The sequence below is a fragment of the Mirounga angustirostris genome, unplaced genomic scaffold (genome assembly GCF_029215605.1).
Source record: "Mirounga angustirostris isolate CCGP_5_RB_7025 unplaced genomic scaffold, mMirAng1.0.hap1 SCAF_3, whole genome shotgun sequence".
NCBI classification, from domain to species: Eukaryota; Metazoa; Chordata; class Mammalia; order Carnivora; family Phocidae; genus Mirounga; species Mirounga angustirostris.
The window spans coordinates 185,474,412-185,494,344 of NW_026991711.1; the positions used below are offsets into that span (position 1 = coordinate 185,474,412).

Here is a 19,933-nt window from a genome sequence, read left to right on the forward strand (position 1 = left end):
CAATAAAAGATGGATTAGATTTTTCTTCCTTTTAGCAATTTGCTCTTATGCATGCAGTTGTTTTTCTTTCTAAGCTTGGGGTTTATGTACCATACATAGTTCTCTTCTGGTAACTATTATCAGCTGGTACCTCTTCAAAAGAAGCAGCCAGAGTTCTTAAGTTGAACAAATGTGTCCCATAAAATTACTCAAAAAGCCAAATCTTGGTGTCTAAAAGAAAGTTTCTTGAAGATCAATCAGAATTTGGCAATTAAGGGAACCTTCACCTTCACCCCAGTTCAGTTTAGGGTAAAACAAGGAGATGAGATGATATATCGCACATTTTTGGAATGCTTAAGAAATAGTAAGCTATGACAAATTAAACTGTCATCGTGTCCCATCTGACTGAAAAATAACAACTAAGAGCAATCTAGGATAATCTGAAGTGTTTGACAATACTGTCAACTTTTGCATCAATGGATCATGAACTAAAACATGATCACAGATTCAGAGCACATATGCTCTTCCTGCTCAAATCAGAGAAAGTCTGGAGTGGTGTTGTGTAAATAAACATCAAAGTCAAAAAGGATGGAGGGGAAGAGGGAAAAAAAGTGGGAAAAGGCAAAAGAGAGGACAAAGGAAAAATGTTTTCTGAAGTACAAATTTGGGGGAAAATCAGTTATATTCATATACTTCTCATTGTCAGAAAAATAAAAATGCTTTCCCCTAATACCCATCCTTTTTGTTTTCAGCAACAGAAATAAACAGAAACAAGTGTAAAACAAGAATTCTGTAATCTATGACTAGAGATGAAATGTGAACAAAAGGGACAAAATCCCCATCTTTTTTTTTTTTTAAGATTTTATTTATTTATTTGACAGAAAGAGAGCACAAGTAGGCAGAGAGGCAGGCAGAGGGAGAGGGAGAAGCAGACTCGCCACCGAGTAGGGAGCCCGACGTGGGGCTTGATCCCAGGACCCTGGGATCATGACCTGAGGTGAAGGCAGCCGCTTAACCGACTGAGCCACCCAGGTGCCCCCAAAATCCCCATCTTAATGACAACACCCCAGAGGCTTAAACAGATACTTATATGATACACACACACACACACACACATATACTTACATAATCATACAAATAAAGACAGAATTAAAAATGCAGGGAATGACTGAAGAGAAGATTACACTGTGCTCTAGAATCCTGTAGCAGAAGGATGTGACTCAGAATTTTAACATGTCCCGAGAAAAACAAAATAAACCATGTATCTTGGTTCTGTAGGGGTGAAAAGAGTATTTTGTCCATTGACCACAGCCAATAAAATACTTAAGTAAAATCTCATATTATGTTATTTGTGCTCAAATAAAACTTCCTGGGCCTCTGTTTTTAAAATGTTTTCTATTGCTATCAAAAGTACTTGAAAACAAATAGCAAAGGATGTTTATTTATAGTGGTGTAGAATGCTAATTTGAAATAAGCTAGAGGAGGGGCGCCTGGGTGGCTCAGTCAGTTATGGGTCAGACTCTTGATTTCAGTTCAGGTCATGATCTCAGGGCTGTGAGATGGAGCCCCACATCGGGCTCCATGCTCAGCACGGAGTCTGCTTGAGATTCTCTCCCTCTCCTTCTGCCCCTCCCCTCGCTCTCTCTCAAATAAATAAATAAAATCTTAATATAAAATAAAATAAAATAAACTAGAGGATTTAAGGAGAATGCAAATAAAAAATCCCAAAGAGGTGGATCTTGCCCAAACAGAACAATAGCCCTGACCAGAAGTCAGAAGGTTCAAAGTCTCCATCAAACACATCCTAGCTGTGCTGCCTTAGCCAAGTTATTTGATCTCTCTGAATCTGAGTTTATCTCTAAAGTAACTGCCAAACCTTCTGGGGAGACATATGAGTTAAAATACATGAAAGTGCTTTGTGATCACCAGTATGGAACATACAGTGCAGAAAGGGAGAAAAGAAAGCATTAAAAAAAAAAATGGAAGTCTGAATCACCCCTCTGAGGGGAATTAATACTGGCTGTCCCCAAAGACTTCATTAGCCATTTGAAAGATGTGGTTGTGTATTTATCTTTAAATTTCTTACTAATCATCTTAAGCAAAAGCTCATGGCAATATTATCAGAGCCAATTACTTAGCATGTCACACTCAGTACACCGAAAAAAATACCAGCAAACGCTTTCTGCGATGAATACTCATATGTGAACTTGGGATTTAACTTTTACTGTGAGAGGAAAATGGCGTTGCTTTCGGGCGCCTGGGTGGCTCAGTTGGTTAAGCGACTGCCTTCAGCTCAGGTCATGATCCTGGAGTCCTGGGATCGAGTCCCGCATCAGGCTCCCTGCTCAGCGGGGAGTCTGCTTCTCCCTCTGACCCTCCCCCACTCATGTGCTCTCTCTCTTTCAAATAAATAAATAAAATAAAATAAAATAAAATAAAAAGAAAATGGCGTTGCTTTGAAATATGTGCTGGCTGGGTCTGTCCTTTCTTTCTTTCTTCTTCTTTCTTTCTCTCTCTTTCTCTCTCTCTCTGTTTTTTTTTTTTCCCTCCTTCTTAGAAGCCTATTCAAGGGCAAGGTAGTGAAATTGAAATTGAGGAAAGGTCAATGAGGGAAAATACCATTTGAATGGGAGGAGATGGGTGGTAATTCTTAACTGAGTGTCCCTCTTCAGTAGGCTCTCATATTTTCAATTCAGGAGACTATATGTTGGTTACTGAGTCCATGAAGGGCACTGCTCAAGATGCACAGCCTCCAGGGCCACCTGCCTTGCTAGATTAATGGGATCATTCTGAGAAATCATGGCCTGCAGGAAACATTTTTAACCAGTGCTGTCAGAAGGAATCACTCCATGTTTACCTTCCAGGATCTCGGCACAGGTTCTCCCAAGATGAAACGCAAGATTTTATAAATAGTGATCACTGGCAAAACGTTCCGGAAGACTCTCCTCTGAAATAAGTCCACCACACTGAATAACTATTTCAATGGTTGACACGATACCATCTCATTGAATTAAATATAAATTGGGCATTGGAAAATAAAACAAGATTTATTTAAACACTATCAAGGAAGAATGGGTTATTTATGACCCAGTAGGAATGTTTTTTAGAAAGAATTCCCTCTTTACTCAATTTGATCTATTCTGTCCTTCAGGTTTTCATTACTTAAAAAAGGAAAGACATATAAAGTATGAAAGTCCTCAGCTTTATTAATGCAAACATATTTTTTATTAAAGAATGAATGCATTTATGCTATAGAATAGTTTACATGTGTTGTAGAACAGCAAGCAATATCTCCAAGAGGCGAGTTCTTCTCAATACGACTCCATGCTCATTCTACATGCCTTAAAACTGGACCCATACACGGGGGCACACGTACACACACACAAACGCATACACGGACACGCAGATACACAGACCAAAACGCTGACACCATTACTCTCTGGATTGGATGAGCTCTCATTTAAGGCTTCTGTAAGGTACCCCAGTGTCCCTAACATCACGGGGATTAAAAACAGACTTCAGTCAAGGAGCAACATTACCCGGAAAACTAGCCATCTGCTCCCGGCCTTAAATGTATGTATTTGAACCAACACTTTCAATTTTCAGTGTTGACTCTGTGTTGATGATATCTAAAGATCCATGAAACTGAGACATCTCAGGCCCTCTTAGTGAGAATTTCTCATTAGAAACAGTGAACAAACCGGCAACTCTGCCCCTAAGATATCACCAATTTTAAGATAACGGGGTCAGATTTCCCTTTAGGATGTAGTTTCGCTAGACAAGCCAGGTGTATAAAGCACATTCCCTATTAGAGTACAATATTGAGTGATGGGGGCAAGGCTTCCTTGGTGATGCCCAATCAGATCTGAAGCTTGCCATGAAGGATTCATCAGACAGGACCATCAACTAAATAAGTTACCATAAATCAGAATTGATCAAAGGACAGCCTACATGGAGTTTGCTCACTTGCTGATAACTCGTTCCCTTTTTCCAAGGTTTCTGTGGTTGTGGTGGTTGTTTGAACTCCTACTTTGATTGTTTATTTCATCTGCTTGGTTATTTTCTTCCCTTTTTGTGTCCCGCAGTGTATACTGAGAATCCATCCCTTAGGGACGTTGGCTGGGTTGGAAGGGGAAAGAGGGTGGATGAGGAAGGATGAGGAAAGCAGCTATTAGTAGTTGCAAGTATTCTAAGAAAAGAGATGAAGTGAATACAATAAGAGGGTACTGCTTGATATATTTATGTAAATAAAAGCATTATCTTTAACTGTGAATTAACTGCCAACTATCAGGTTGTTAGTTGTAAAGCTCAATAAAGGCTGTGCTGATTTGCTTACTGAGGAGAGAATCTGCAACATGCCAGGGAGAGGGGCTCTCAGGATGAGCCTGAGGTGTCCCTTTAGCTCTGCGGCCTCCGCACCTGCACTCCCCCCCATATCCCCTCCCCATGACTAGGGATCCTATAAGTGTATCTAACATTCTTGTTGGATTTCATAAGGCAAATTGGAATGGTCCATCAAATAACAGATGCAGTGTATTTGCCTGAGCATGGTGATAACTGGCATGGAGGTCTCCTACAGGGAGGCATGGGGAAATGGGGGGGGGGGGAGACAGTCTAGAACTTTCCTTCCCATCCGCACGCCCACCCTCCTCACAGTCACAGCAGCAGCAGATTTCAATGTAATGTAATTACTTTAATAATACATTTCTTTAGATTTAGAATTGCTCTTCTAAATTTAAAAAGCTTGGTCAGCCAATAGTTTGGCAGTCTTTTCTTCCCAAATTTGAATCATTGCTTATTCATCTATCATCTTGAATTCCTTGACCAATGCTGCCTTGCTGAAGTGTCCTAAGTTCATTCAGCCATCATCGGATTCCAATTCCTGGGAAACTTCTTCCGATGAGCTGTTCCTATGGATCCGACCATCACTCTTCATACTGTGGAAAGTCTTCTTGAAGGCCTCCATCATGGCGTGGGCCAGCTTCTTGGCCTCGAGCTTGCTCTCACACTCTACAGCGTGGCAGTCCATCTGGTAGGACAGGTCATCGTTGATCTCCCTGTAAACCCAGGCGAAGATGTTGGGGCTCACGTTGTGGTCGGCAGTGCAGTAGGCAATGCGCGCCACCTGGAAGGTATCCATGCGGACCGTGGCTTCACCTTTGTGGTCGAGGTGATGGAGCCAGACTTGGAATGGTCGGATTTCCAGAAGGGCATTGGCTGGAAAGACATCTTCTCGGGCTAGCGTGTGCTTCTTCCAGAGCTCGATGACTGGTTTCTCTGTGCAGCCTGACAGAAACTGCATGCCTGTGGTGGGGACTTTACCCAGATAGGTAACCTGCAGAGGGAAGAGAGGAAGAAAAAGGGAAAGGTCAATATTAGGCTCTTCATTCTAGTTGTTCACTTAGATGTTCTCAGACAGTCACACTGTCACTCTGGGCAGGTGGAAAGACATCTTTCCAGCTCCTTAAAAAACAAACAAACAAACAAAAAACTGTCATCAGAATTTCTATCTTTTCTCCCTCACAAGTTGAGCACTTGGTAAAGGTATTGAAATGCCTTAAGTAGTGTTGGATTTTTAAAAAACCTAATTTCTAGAGACCCACTCTCCCTCTCCTCTCCCTACCCCTTTTTAAAATTCAAGTTAGAGTAACAATATCATCTTTTTACATAATTTGGCATTTCTTTAAAATCATAAAGCCATTTAAATTTTACTTTCAACCAAACACATGCAGAATTTAATGACAGGAGGAAGTCTAAAGGATGCCGTATCTGAAAAAAAAAAAAAATCTTTATTAAACTTGTCTCCTTATCTCTTTACAATTCTCTCAGTGTTTGATTTCACTTAAGCTTTTGCTTCTAGCAAATGCCAAGGACACAAAAACTGTTCTATTTACATTATGGCTTAAAACATGATTGTTTTCCCCAACTCCCCCACCACCAGCAAGATAATTTTTTAAATATAGCAATGCACAGTTGTTTTTCAGCCTAAACAAGTTTTAAACTGATGGGCATCTGGTTATAGTGATAATAAAGGAAAGATCCACAGATGGGTTAAGACTGGAATGCTGGCTTATCAAATAGCTAGATGGGCAGTATGAAAACAAAGACAAATAATTCCAAGTGATTCAAATAGTGTCTTTTTCTTTTTTTTTAAGATTTTGTTTATTTGAGAGACAGAATGCACACACATGCCCGTGAGCAGGGGCAAGGGGCAGAGGGAGAGGGAGAAGCAGGCTTCCCACAGAGCAGGGAGCCCAATGTGGGGCTCGATCCAAGGACCCCACCCCCCATCATGACCTGAGTTGAAGGCAGAGGCTTAACCCACTGAGTCACCCAGGCGCCCCTCAAATAGTGTCTTTTAAAACACTCATTTATTATCATACTAAGAAGGGATTTTCATTCTTTCTCTTTTTTTTTTTTTTCAGTCATCAAAATGCATGGAGCTGACACCGTTGGACAACTGGCATTATGGAAATGCATAAAACTGAAGAAATCATTTAAGAAATAACATGAAATAGTATATAATTAGGTTCAAAATTGGTGACACAGATGTAAATACTGTCAATTTGAGGAAGACAAGATCAGAAAAAGGTCCAATGAAATGATGAGAAAGGAGATTTGGGTACAATGATTCCAATCAATGTCTGTGTTTAGTGGGGCTATAAAGGCCACATACAAAAAGATGTAGAACACAGAAGTTACGTACAATTGCATTTTTTCATGGTTTGTTTATCCCTTAAACAAGAGTTAATTGGACAGCCCCTTAAAAAAATAACTTCTTTGTAAAGAAGCACAGTGCTGCACATTCTAGGAATACTTATCAGGAACCTATTATGTACAATGGCGAAGTGCCAAGGGGGATGGAGAAGGAGGAGGGGGGAGATGGAGAGGTCCAAAATCAATAGGATGGAGGTCATTGGTATTTGCTCACAGCACAGTCTTTGAAGCCGACAAAGTCAAGATTTACATCCTAGTTCCACAGTTCACAAGGTGGGTGGTTCTGGGCCAACTGCTAACCCTCTACCGTAATTAATAAGGCAGACCGTGAAAAGGGCAGGCGAGGGATACAGGCAAAGTACCCTGAGGATTCAGAGAAGGGAGTGATGCTGTCCTGCTGATGGAAGGCCTCAGGGGAGAGAGTCACTGGATTTCAAGACATGGGTTCTCAAACGCCAGGGAGGAGAAGCACGTGAAGGTAGTGAGAGGAGGCAGCAGAAAGGAAAGGGGTTGCAGTGGGGAAAGCCCTCCTCCGCAGAGGGCAGCCCTGGAGAAGACACAGGAGGTAAGCTGCCACGGGATGAAAGCAGGCTAAACTTTGGAAGACAGCCCTGCATGCAGTCCAGGGAGCAGGGACATCCCTGCTCTGGAGGGAATGCCATGGAAGGTCTACAGTCCCAGAAGTGTCTGGGTCTGAGCACGATTGTGAATTTGGAAGACTTGCCCGATGCCAGGAAGAGTAGATGGGAAGGGCTGGGCAGTAGCTGAATGCTCAGACAGCACAACCAGGAGGCAAGAGGGCCTGGATCAGGAGTGGAGTTCGTGCAGGTGACAGGAAAAGGACAGACGGAGCCTGATGGGGACGACATTACAGAGATGGGACTGACAACACGTGGCAGGAGACGGAAGGGGGAAATGACACAGACAGACAGCCCCACAAGGAGAGCCACAGGTTGGATGGCTCCTGTCACTCTGGGTTGGAGTAAATGTACAATAGAGAATTCTTGATTTATACACTTGCTGCAAATGTGCTTTCTGTATAGGGTACTTTAGGATACCTTTAGTCTTTTTTAACAGCTTTATTACTCTTTTATTGAGGTGAAATTCACATCACATAAAATTACCCATCTTAAAATGTGTGATTCAGTGGCATTGAGTAGTTAAAATGTTGTACAACTATCAGATCTGTCCAAAATATTTTCACCACCTCCAAGGGTGACATCACACCCATGAAGCTGTCACTCTCTATCGCCCCCCCCCCCCCCAAGCCCCTGCAAACTCCAATCTGCTTTCTGTTTCTATGGATTTACTATTCTAGATTTTCACATAATATGCGACCCTTTGCATCTGGCTTCTTTCACTGAGCATAATGTTTTCAAGGTTCATCCAAGTGGTACCATGTTGCAATACCTCATTCCTTTCTAGAACATCTTTACTTTCAGAAAATCAAAAGAAAATGGGGAAACTAGCTTCAGTGCTTGAAGTGAAAGTGCATTCTTTCTTACTAGCCACTGAAACTAGAAATAATCATACTTACATTTGATAGAAACAGCCTTCAGAGAGAGGAAATCTCCTTCAATTTGCTCTAATCTCACATACACACACACACACACACACACTTTTTAAAAAAGTTATCCAGCCAATGCCTTCTAACATGATATAATTAAGGGATGAGCTTAAAGAACTTTATTAGAAGTTGTAGATAATTCACTCCAAATGAAAGCGATTTCATAGTAGTTAAATACATGTAACTCGGAAAAATGTATTCCTCTCTTATAAATATTTATGATTTGAAAATTGAAGATTTTAAGGAAATGAAGCTTTATTTTGGAAGTGTGCTTGAGAGAAGGAGGGGGCAGAGATGAGTAGCCTGAAGAGCTTACTAAAATAATAATGAAAGCTACTTTTACTACGTAGACATATATAAAAACAATTTTAAAGCTCTGAGGTAGGACCATAGAACGTAGATGTAACCTCTTGGTATTAAACTTATTATGAAAGTAATCTCCTTTCAGTGGCCCAGTTTCACCAAGGTCACCTGGATAGCACACTGCACATCAAGCACGAGGTCCTAAACCATCATTTATATATATATCACAGCCAAATCAAGCCACACAGACGCTGAATAAGTAGTACCTAATGTTTGCGTCACACTTTAGACAAAAGGCACTTTGTGTCTACCAGCTTCGTTGACAACCCTGTGGATCCGTGGATCAGAATGGACTATGATTACCGCTAGCCCATTTTCCAAGATAAGACCCCTAGGTCAGGTGGTGGCGCTAGGACACGTACTCTGTCCTGCAAGGTGCTGGGCTTTCAGGTACATTTTGAGGATTTGTGAGGAAGAGTGCATGGAAAAGACATCCTAAAAAGATACCTGTTGAATTCCTAAGCCACTTTCCTATTAGATGAGAGCTGTTTCCGTTGGAGTCCACTTACGAGCCACTTGTTCATTTTCCCCATCTTTTGACTGTACGAGAGATTCTGGATTTCTGTGAGCCCCCTAAATGAAGTGGGTCCTCCCAAACAGTGGATAGCATTCTTTTGTGGGGTGCTTTCGTAAATGACACTCTTTTCCACGCCATTAGGGGCCTAGGCCTTTCTTTACAATTTTATTCCTTGTTGTATAATTTCAGAAAGACTCAGAAACCTCCTAAAATTCCCAGGTAAAATGGAGCACAAATAACAAAATTATACACACACACACACATATATTTAATATATTTAATATCTGTTTATAATATGCGATTTCTAAAACTCAAGAAAATATAATCTACTTAAAGTGAAATCAATGAAAACAAACTGTTTAATCCCAGAACTGCAGACTTTTGGCATCTTTCCAAAAGCTGTCTGCAAATAGAGAAGCATAAACGTGTTCTCCCAGTACTAATCCCGACTATTCCGTCAGCTTCATCTTGCGAAGTATTACTCAGCCTGCAGAGGGAGGAGAGCTGAAAGTGGATTAGGGGATGACTCCTCTCCACTGTGACACTGACAGGGGCTTCCAAGCACACCAATGATCACTGGGGCTTCCACAACTTATGATGGCTCTCGATTGGGATTTTCCATGGAGACTACGGAAGCTGCAGTGGACGGACAAGCCCTTCTTTGTACAAGCACAGAATTAGCAAACATGCTCCTGACATGCCAGAAAATGGCTGATTGTATAGATAAGCAGCTCCAGTCCTGCTGCTTGATAGGACCAGGGTCTGCTCACCTCAGGCCTTGGTAAGGCTCTTGGCTGAGTCTCCTCTTCAGTTAAATGAGTTAACTCTGTCCAAACCCTTCTAGGCAGTCCCAGTCATGAACTGTTCTCTGGTTCCTACAGGATCTAGTCAACATAAAACATGAGCTAGAGGGTCTAAACTGATGTCACTGGGTGAACCTTGGGAAGTCAAGGACACCGCTGTTTTGTTGCCTTTGTGGAGTTGATGATGTCAGAAATCCCAGGAGATAACATAAATACAAAGAAACAACGCTAGGTTGGCATTTCTTAAAGAGACATGGAAAAAGAATTATCTGAATGGAGTTTCCCTAAAACTGGAATGTAAAATGATGACATGATGTACCAAGACAGTTTCCCCTCAGAATGACCCCTTTAAATCAGCCCTGTTATCATCCATAATGGCCCGTGTTCTGGAATCCTCAATTTGTGCACTTCCCCCTCATAAGTCAACTATTTACTACCTGCCTGTGCATTCACTAACCTTCCCCTAAGGTCTCCAGAGTCTGCCATTAACCCTTACTGCTGACTCTAAATCACTGGAAAAAACAACAACTCTTCAGGCTTTATTTAAAAAATGTTAATTTCTCTCTTTAATTTTTGATATATAGTGTAATAGAAAAATACCTATGGCTCTGTTTTTCAACGGAAAACTTAAAAGTAAAAACTTAAAAAACAAAATCAACTCTCTCAAAATACCAAAGCTTCGTTATGCTGTGCATTCAGCCATATCCTCTACCGACAGGAGGCCACAGGATCTATGTGTGTCAATAAACAGAAACCCCCAAATACAGCGCATTATCTCTGTAGCCTTCCAAATCGACACTGTGGCAGGGATTTACTCTCTCCATAGAGAGAGATCGCTTCTTGCCACAATCTTCCTTGTGCAGGAGACTTTCGTTCACACCCCTCTGTGGGCACTTCCTCCCTAGGAGTAAAAACAAAGGACTCAATGTGCAAGGCAGCTTCAGGAAGTTCTGCTGCCAACATAGCTGTACACCGTTTCAGGTCTGGTGAAGCAGAATCTTGTTATTCCTGCCCATCTATGAAAGAAGTGAATGTTTTCTAGATGAATAAGTCCCTTCTGAGCCTCATCCTTATGGGCTGCAATCTTCCAGAGCCACAGAATAGACGAGAAACCTTGAGTCACTAAACTGGTCACTAAATGCCCAAAATGGTAGACAGATTTTTTTTTTAAGTTGTCGCCTCCCAGGGTGTAGGAACAAAGGGACTCAGAAGATGACGGGAAGTCTTCCAGGGGAGTAACAACCAGTTGGAAATATGCAGTAAATACTAACATCTTTTCTATGGTTGCAGGAACAGGCATTGGGCAAGAAACTTACTAAGAATGAATCATTCAGAGAGAAATAAACAAGCAGAGCAAAAAAATGAAAGTTTTTCCCCATGTGTCATTCAATGGCATACACTGATGCCTCAGACACAGACGGTTGCAATGTGTGTGAATGGGCTTTGCCCAATCCCGACTGAAAAAATTATTGGAGAATATTCACGACGTGTGAAAATCCATAGAGGCCATGGAGCTGAGGGGCCCACCAGAGCACCTGCCACAATCCCAGTGTCAGTCAGGAGAGGCTAGTATCCTCAGAAGCTCTCCTTCCCACCCAGGACTTTTCCAACAGCTCAGCCAGCTCTCCATTCATGAATCACCATTCTTTCTTCATCTGTGGCAAAACAGACTCTGGTTGCCTGACATGGAGCCTTCTGGCCAACCAAGCTAGCACCATCCCTTCCTCTTGGTGCCAGTCAATATTTCATTCTGGCCTGAAAACCCCTTGTTTAGGACCCTGACCCATCTTATCCTAGACCACATAGTGGGATGGCGAGGCTAATGACAGGGGCCCCAAAATAAAGAGGTGGGATAGAATAGATGATCATGTAAGAATCCAAGCACCTGGCTTCCTGGAGATCTTAGACCTTCCAAGATGGACAAACCCAACTGCACAACCACACGAGCCCAGCTTTGGTTTAGTTTACTGTGAGGTTTCTACAGGATGGCACATCCAGATCAAAGCTTCTCCAGAGGCCTTTCTTGGGATATAAAAATCCTTGGTGTTCTTTCGTTGTCTGTAGGAGACTTGCTGTCCTCAGCTGACATAAAATAACATGATATGAACTCAAGAAGGAGAATACTTGACTGGGAATTCTAATAGCATTTGGGTTATAAGGCAGAAGATAAGAAAAAGAAGAGCCAACCCTGAGTCAACAGCAGAGTCAAACTCTTTTCCTCTGATATTAATTCCTACTGCACTTTGTGGAAAAATGGGACAGAACATTGAGATTCACAATCCCAGCTTGAACTGTCTCCTTCCTTGCTGGCTGCAGCAAAGCAAGCAACCACTAGACACTCTGAAGAGCGGGGATGGATCCACATAACGAGTTCCTAACAATCCCCAATGCAAAGGCAGACATAATGCTAATCATGACCTTGAAACTGTATTACAAGCTGTAAGCCATGAAGGAAGTATTAAAGAATAAATGCTGTTCACAGGAAAACCTATGAAGTCATTGTGAAAAGAAAATAAAGTAATAAGCTTGGGGCTTGAAAATTAAATTTTTTTTGAAAATTAAACTTCTTAAAGGCACATTCATTTGATAAGTATGTATTGAGCACCTACTAGGAACTAGGTATATTAGTGAACAGAATCAATATAACTCTCTGCCCTCTTGTGGGGCTTATGTTGTCAGTACACAGACAAAGCTTACAGGACTAAACCTGACATGGGCAAGGCTAGCTTTAGCGACAAGAATACACACATGCCTTTGTGAGCATTTTCAATGAATCCAGAAAACTTCTCTTAGGTTCAAAAAGGCCTTTCATACAGCACAATGGGGACAAAAAAAAAAAAAAAAAATCCCCATTTAGAGTCCGTTCCTTGGATCAATCTGTGTTCCATGAAGGCTCATTATTTTTACCTTCACTGTGGTTTTGGTTCCTCAGATGTTGCTGTGGTGGAAGGCCAGGCAGGAGAGGGGCTTTGGAAGAGCATCAAGGGAGAAGGGAAGGCGAGTAGGAACTAGAAAGATATAGAGGTAGATGACCAAGGCAGACTTTGCCTCCCAAACAAAATGGCCTGGCAACTAGAACACCATTGGTGACTTGACACTTGCCCTGGACAGAAGGGGTTCTTGGCCTCCCTTGACATCTATGTCTTCACTCTCAGGACGTTCCAGGCACATCAAACTGATTGGCCTTTAATGAACTATTGGAGTAAAATGATGCATTGTTTTAGGCTACTCAGTATCTATTCCACTTTTCTTAGATTTCTCCTTTCTTCATTTTGGAGATCCAAATAACAAGCGTTCCCAGTGTTTAAACCCAAAGTATTGATAATTATATTGCAATAAATTCCTGATGATTCAAAGGTGTATCATCAACATTCTCGGTCTTCAGTGCTCAATGGGGCCATTCATACCTGCCTAACACCATCCCTTTGTTACACATCACACAGCTGGTCCCTGAAAAAAAAAAAAGATGTGGGACACAGTGCTTCTACCCCAAGGACCAGATTCTTCCCTCTACCCCAATCTTCCTTGAAGAGGATCTAGACCCTTTTTAAAAATTTTTTTTTCTTTTCATTCTTATGTCACCTATCTTCTCTCTGGCCACTTCTTCAGCTGTCCACACTGAGACCCATCAGGAACATGGAAAGGTGACAGACACTCTGCCAGGGCTTGTTTAACATTCAAAAAGGAATTTGGAATCAGTTAAACTGTCCTTAACCTAAGATGTGTTTGCATAACTCAGGGGTTTAAACAAGGATGCTAGGTAGCATCAATAATTGAAGGAAGGAGACAAGAATGCATACTTAATATTCAGATATCCTATTCCTAAAGAATTTTGAAATGGTGTTTTAGAAAGCAAACAATCCCTACTTCAAAGAACAATTCCAAAGAGCAAATATTAAGCATGTGCTGTGTTGGCTCCAACCTTGCCCTTGTGGGTGGTATATATACCAACAAGCCAGACAGCATGTGATGTGGAATTGCTCTGGGAGCCGCACGCATGGTGAGCAGGGCTTTACAGAGCCCTCCACAAAGGCAGGAGAGCCTCAAAAGGCCAGCCTGAGAGGCCAGGGCTCAGCTCTCAGCAGACCTGGGAATCCCTTCTGGTTACCCCCCAGGGTCCTACTCCTCAGCCCTTCAGACTTCTGTAGGTCATCCCTAAGAAGCCCAGATGATTCTGGATCAAAATGAGGATTTTCTTCTCCAAAGTGAATCTTAGGTACACTCTGGGGCCTGTTTTTTGGCAGACCTCTTCAGGAGTAGACCCAGCTCTCCTTTGGCTAGACAGGGATGAGGAGCAATTGTTGCCATTTCCCTTAAGGCTATGCTTTGAAGTCTTTGTCTTATATCTGTTTGGCCAGGTTTAGTCGGCTGACCCAGAGGCAGAGGATGAGACTGGTGGCCTAAGGTAAGCCTGTCTCAAACAGCACATTTTTGTTATCCCCAAGGGGATGGTGATGACCTGGAAAGGCTCACAGACTTACTCTTAATTTTCTTCTTAGCAACAATGCTGGCAGTACAAATTTAGGTTTTCCAAAGTGCATATCTTCTGGTGCACATTTATGCATATTCCTTTGTTCAGTAATATTTATTTATTTCAGTAACTTTCCTAAGGTCATAAATATTAAGATACTTTTCTTATTGTTTAGCAAGTCTTTCCAAATATTTGCATGTGTTATGTTGACAGAATCTATAAAAATATTAATAGAAATCTTACTGGGAGATGGTTTCCTTTTATTATGTAAATGTATGTCATGGGGGGAAAAAGCAAATTTACTAAGACCCAACATCAAAAAATAATTAAATACTATTTTTGCACTCTAATAAAGAGACGAACATTGCTTCGGCTGTTAAATACAGCTTCTGTCTCACAATTAGGTGTTTAAGTGATAGATGTGTTTCTATGATTCATATTACTACATCTTCGTTCCAATGACGTAGAGTGATTTGAGACACTGTGCCCCATCTTGAGCTTATCAAGCAGTACCAATGCGCAATTTGTCCTGTCAATTGGCTCTTGGATGTATGAAGTTGGAAATACTGTCATTGTCATTGTCAAAGACAGAAGCGATTTATCTGGAAGGCACTGAAGTGTGCCCCTGAAGACAAAGTCACTTAATAAAAGTGACACCACACTGAAACATACATCCCCTCCTCGGGCCCCTTCTGGTGAGCTGGCTCAAGGATGGTCAAATCTGTCCCTCAGTAGGACAAGAGCAATTAATTCATGACAAGTTTGATATCTCTCCTTCTGCTTTCAATTCAGGGGAGTATCCTGGAGAGGGATAGACATTCAGCAGAGCTCTGCAAGGCCCCAAAATGTTCACAATGAGAAGATTCTCAAAATGATAAATCAATATGGAGCACACTGCTTGAGAGTTATCCTGACAAATGGATTCAAGGGACAAGCACGGCGGCAGGTGAAAAATGTCACCAAGTTTAGTCCTTGTAGCACTTTACCAATTCATTTTGCTTCATGCACAATTCGTTAGAAATGGACCAGAGAAGGCATTAAACATTTAGAAAGAATCACATCCAGACAACATTTGGTTGGAGGTAATAAAATAAACACACCAATCTCTGGGCTGTAAGTCTTGAGCTCTTAATCAAAGGCCAGTGAAGGTTTGCAACAAGAGAGGTACACTGAGGTGAACAAAACATGGAATTACTATGTATTCCAGAGAAATGAACACTTGTTCAGACAAAACCTCTACACGAATGTTCACAGAAGCTTTATTGGCAATAGCCAAGAAACGGAATCGGTCCAGATGTCTTCCGACAGACAAATGGTTAAGTAAACTATGACACAGCTCTACCATGGAATGAACTATTGAAATATACCTGCAACAACCCAGATGGATCTCCAGGGAATTCTGCTGGGTGAAAATAAACAATCCCGAAAAGTGACAGACTGTAGGATTCCATTTGTATATCACTTTAGATATGGGGAACAGATTGGTGGTTGCCGGGGTCAGGGGTGGCGTGAGGGTGAGGTTAAAGAAGAGCAACATGAGGACTCACTGTTGTGAGGGATGTGTTTAGAATCTTCACTGCAGGACTGGAAACCTGCCTACACTCATGCAAAAGTTGCATAGAACTAAATACACGCTCATCATGAGTAAAACTTGGAAAAGCTGAAAAAGATGAGTGGAGTATGACTGAGGTATTACATGACAGTTTTGCAGTGTTACCATTGGAAAAAAGTGGGTAAAGTGCTGGGGAACTCTCTGGATTCTTTCTTTAAAAAAAAAAAAAATTTATTTAGGGATGCCTGGGTGCCTGGGTGCCTTCAGCTCAGGTCATGATCCCAGAGTCCTAGGATTGAGGTCCACATTGGGCTCCTTACTCAACAGGGAGCCTACTCCTCCCTTTGCCTGCTGCTTGCCCTGCTTGTGCTCCCTCTCTCTCTCGGTCTTTATTTATTTATTTGACAGAGAGAGAGAGAGCACAAGCAGGGGGAGCCGCAGAGGGAGAGGGAGAAGCAGGCTCCCAGCCCGATACGGGGCTCGATCCCAGGACTCTGGGATCACGATCTGAGCCGAAGGCAGATGATTAACTGAGTGAGCCACCCAGGCGCGCCTGGATTATTTCTTAACAACTGCATGTGAATCAATTATCCCAATAAAAATATCAATTACAAAAGTCATCTCATCTATCTTATTAAGAGTTGTTTTTCTAATAAAGCTATCTTTTATTTATAATTACTTATCAAAATTTGTAATACATTTACACTGTTCTGATCAATGCATATGCATATTAATTGTATGGATAACTCAAACCAGAAGATATTTAAATTTAAAGACATATGGTCAAAAAATAATTTTTTGAAAATTTCCATTATTTACATATTTTCCTTGCAGAAGAAATATGACAGGATGGGGAATAAATGATTAAACAACATTCTGAAATCCATTCTCTCCCTTTATGGGGGAAAGGGAGAGTGACCCGAGAAGAGAAAGAAATGGTCTGGTTTAATCTCCTTGTCAGCTTGTTAATGACAGACCTTGTGTCGTTTGCTAGCAGGCAAGTCCTTATCTATGGAATGCTTTTTGCAGGGTGTACCTGTTTGCCTAGAATTGTTCGTGGTAAACAAACCTGAAATCTGTAGAGTTACAGCACATGGTTTCCAGGAAAATGTCTCTTAAGCTACATAACTAAGTATAAAATGGAAATGTCTCGAGGTTTAAAGGGCTCTCCTTCATATAAGTACTATAACCACATACAGTATTAGGTATCTCTTCTGTGTTATCTGGACTAGACCATCTTTGGTGTAGCAAGAAGAGACTGAAAGAGACTCACTGACGGTCCCAGATCTCACCTTGTTTTGCTTGTGCTGTTTCCTTGAAATTATTAGTAAAGTTGGTACTGGATGAAATTTCTGATCTGAACATCCAATCCTCTGTGTAATCTCGTAGGGTGATCAACAGCCTTTGAAGCAGACCCTGATATTATTTTAGGATGACATTTGGTGGGGTTGCAAGGGCTGCAGGAGGGGATAGGACTATAAGAGACCAGGAAGGAAGAGAAATGCTGCAGAATTGATGATGGTTAAAGAAGAGCTATTATAAGTAATGCTGCTGTGGACATGGGGGTATGGATATCTTTTCCAGTTAGTGTTTTCATTTTTTTTAGATATATTCGCAGAGGTGGAATTGCTGGATTACATGGTAGTTTCATATTTCTTTTTTATTTATTTATTTTTTTAAGACTTGGGGTTTGAACTTACTACCCTGAGATCAAGACCTGAGCTGAGATCAAGAGTCAGACATTTAACCGACTGAGCCACCCAGGTGCCCCATGGTAGTTCTATTTTTAATTTTTTGGGACCCCCCATTCTGTTTTCTGTGGCTGTACCAATTTACAATCCCACCAACAGTACACTAGGGTTTCCTTTTCTTCACATCCATGCCATCTCTTATCTTCTTGATGATGGCCATTTTAACAGGCATGAGGTGGTATCTCATTATGTTTTAATTTACATTTCCCTAATGACTAGTGATGTTGGGCATCTTTTCATATACCTGTTGGCCTTTTGTAGATCTTCTCTGGGGAAATGTCTATTCAAGACCTTTGCCCATTTTTTAATTGGTTATTTGTTGTTGTTTGTTTGTTTTTGCTATTGAGTTATATGAGTTCTTATGTATTTTGGGTATCAACCCCTTACATGGTTATGCAAATGACATATGGTTTGACATTTTTTCCCCATTTCATAAGATTGCCTTTTGATGGTTTCTTTTGCTGTGCAGAAGCTTTTTAGTTTGATGAGGTCCCACTTGCTTATTTTTTCTTTTGTTGCTTATCTTTTAGGTGTCATATCCAAAATATTACCAAGACCCAAAAGCCAAGACATGGAAACAACCGAAGTGTCTACTGACTAATGGATAAAGAAGTTGTGATATATACATATATATTATTCAGCCATAAAAAATTGGGGAAATCTTACCATTTACAACAACATGGATGGTCCTTGAAGGCATTAACGCTAAGTGAAGTGTCAGAGAAATACAAATACTGTATGATCGCACTTATATGTGCAATCTAAAAAAACACAAAACAAACAAAAATCCCCCAAAAAACAAACAAAAAATACCAACTCACAGACAAAAAGATCAGACTTGAGGTTACCAGAGTCAGGGGTGAGACAGAGGGTAATTTGAAGGATGGTGGTCAGAAAGTCTGAACTTCCGGTTATAAGATAAATAAGGCATGTAATGTACAACATGATGACTATAGCTAACATTGCTGTGTGATATACAGGAGGGTTGTTAAGACAGTAAATCCTATAAGTTCTCATCACAAGGAGAAAATTCTTTTTTTTCTTTTTCTTTTTATTGTATCTCTGTGAGAAAATGAGTGCCAGCTATACTTACTGTGGTACTCATTTCACAATATATGTAAATCAAACCATCAGGCCATATGCCTTAAACTTATACAATGATGTATGTCAATTATTTCTCAATAAAACTGGAAAAAAATAGTGCCTGACATACAAGTGTGCTAGCATAATTTGAAAACAAGTATGTTCATGATATTTTTTTAAAGAGATGTTAGTTTGGTACATAGATTATACTGACTACATTTAAAGAGCCATGTAGCAATTTTATTTAAAATTACAGTATTTTAGCGGCACTTGGGTGGCTCAGTCTGTGAAGCATCTGCCTTCAGCTCAGATCATGATCCCACAGTCCTAGAATGGAGCCCCATGTCCGGCTCTCTGCTCAGCGTCCCCCTCCCTCTTCCCCTCCCCCCCCCCCGTTCATGCTCTCTCTCTCTCTCAAATAAATAAAATCTTTTAAAAATTAAAAAATAAAATTACAGTATTTTATTTTATTTTTTTTAAATTTTTTATTGTTATGTTAATCACCATACATTACATCATTAGTTTTTGATGTAGTGTTCCATGACTCATTGTTTGTGCATAACACTCAGTGCTCCATGCAGAACGTGCCCTCTTTAATACCCATCACCAGGCTAACCCATCCTCCCACCCCCCTCCCCTCTAGAACCCTCAGTTTGTTTTTCAGAGTCCATCGTCTCTCATGGTTCACCTCCTCCTCTGATTTCCCCCCCTTCATTCTTCCCCTCCTGCTATCTTCTTCTTTTTTATTTTCTTAACATATATTGCATTATTTGTTTCAGAGCTACAGATCTGTGATTCAACAGTCTTGCACAATTCACAGCGCTCACCATAGCACATACCCTCCCCAGTGTCTATCACCCAACCACCCCATCCCTCCCACCCCCCACCACTCCAGCAACCCTGTTTGTTTCCCGAGATTAAGAAAAATTACAGTATTTTAAATAGAAGGAAATTATATCCTTTGCAACTGTTTAAATGTACAATGGAAATATTCACTGTGTAACTTAAAAATGTATAGTCAACTATAATACTGATTTATTTTGTAGAAAACTGAATGAAACCCCTAGAAGTGTCTTACCTGACTGATTGTTACTTAAAAGATCTACTCATAATTAGAGAAATGCTAACTA

General features: G+C 41.0%; 1 protein-coding gene across 5 annotated transcripts in view; it reads right to left on the minus strand.

Moving 5' to 3' along the window:
* Nucleotides 1-3,169: 3,169 nt before the first annotated feature.
* PID1 (phosphotyrosine interaction domain containing 1) overlaps nt 3,170-19,933 on the minus strand; it is a 225,584-nt gene continuing 208,820 nt past the window's right edge. For all 5 annotated transcript variants that reach the window (XM_064587203.1, XM_045867800.3, XM_045867799.3 and 2 more), the window contains one exon: nt 3,170-5,314. In XM_064587203.1, the coding sequence (XP_064443273.1) occupies nt 4,838-5,314 (477 nt within the window). In that variant the 3' untranslated portion in view covers nt 3,170-4,837. The remainder of the gene's footprint in view (nt 5,315-19,933) is intronic.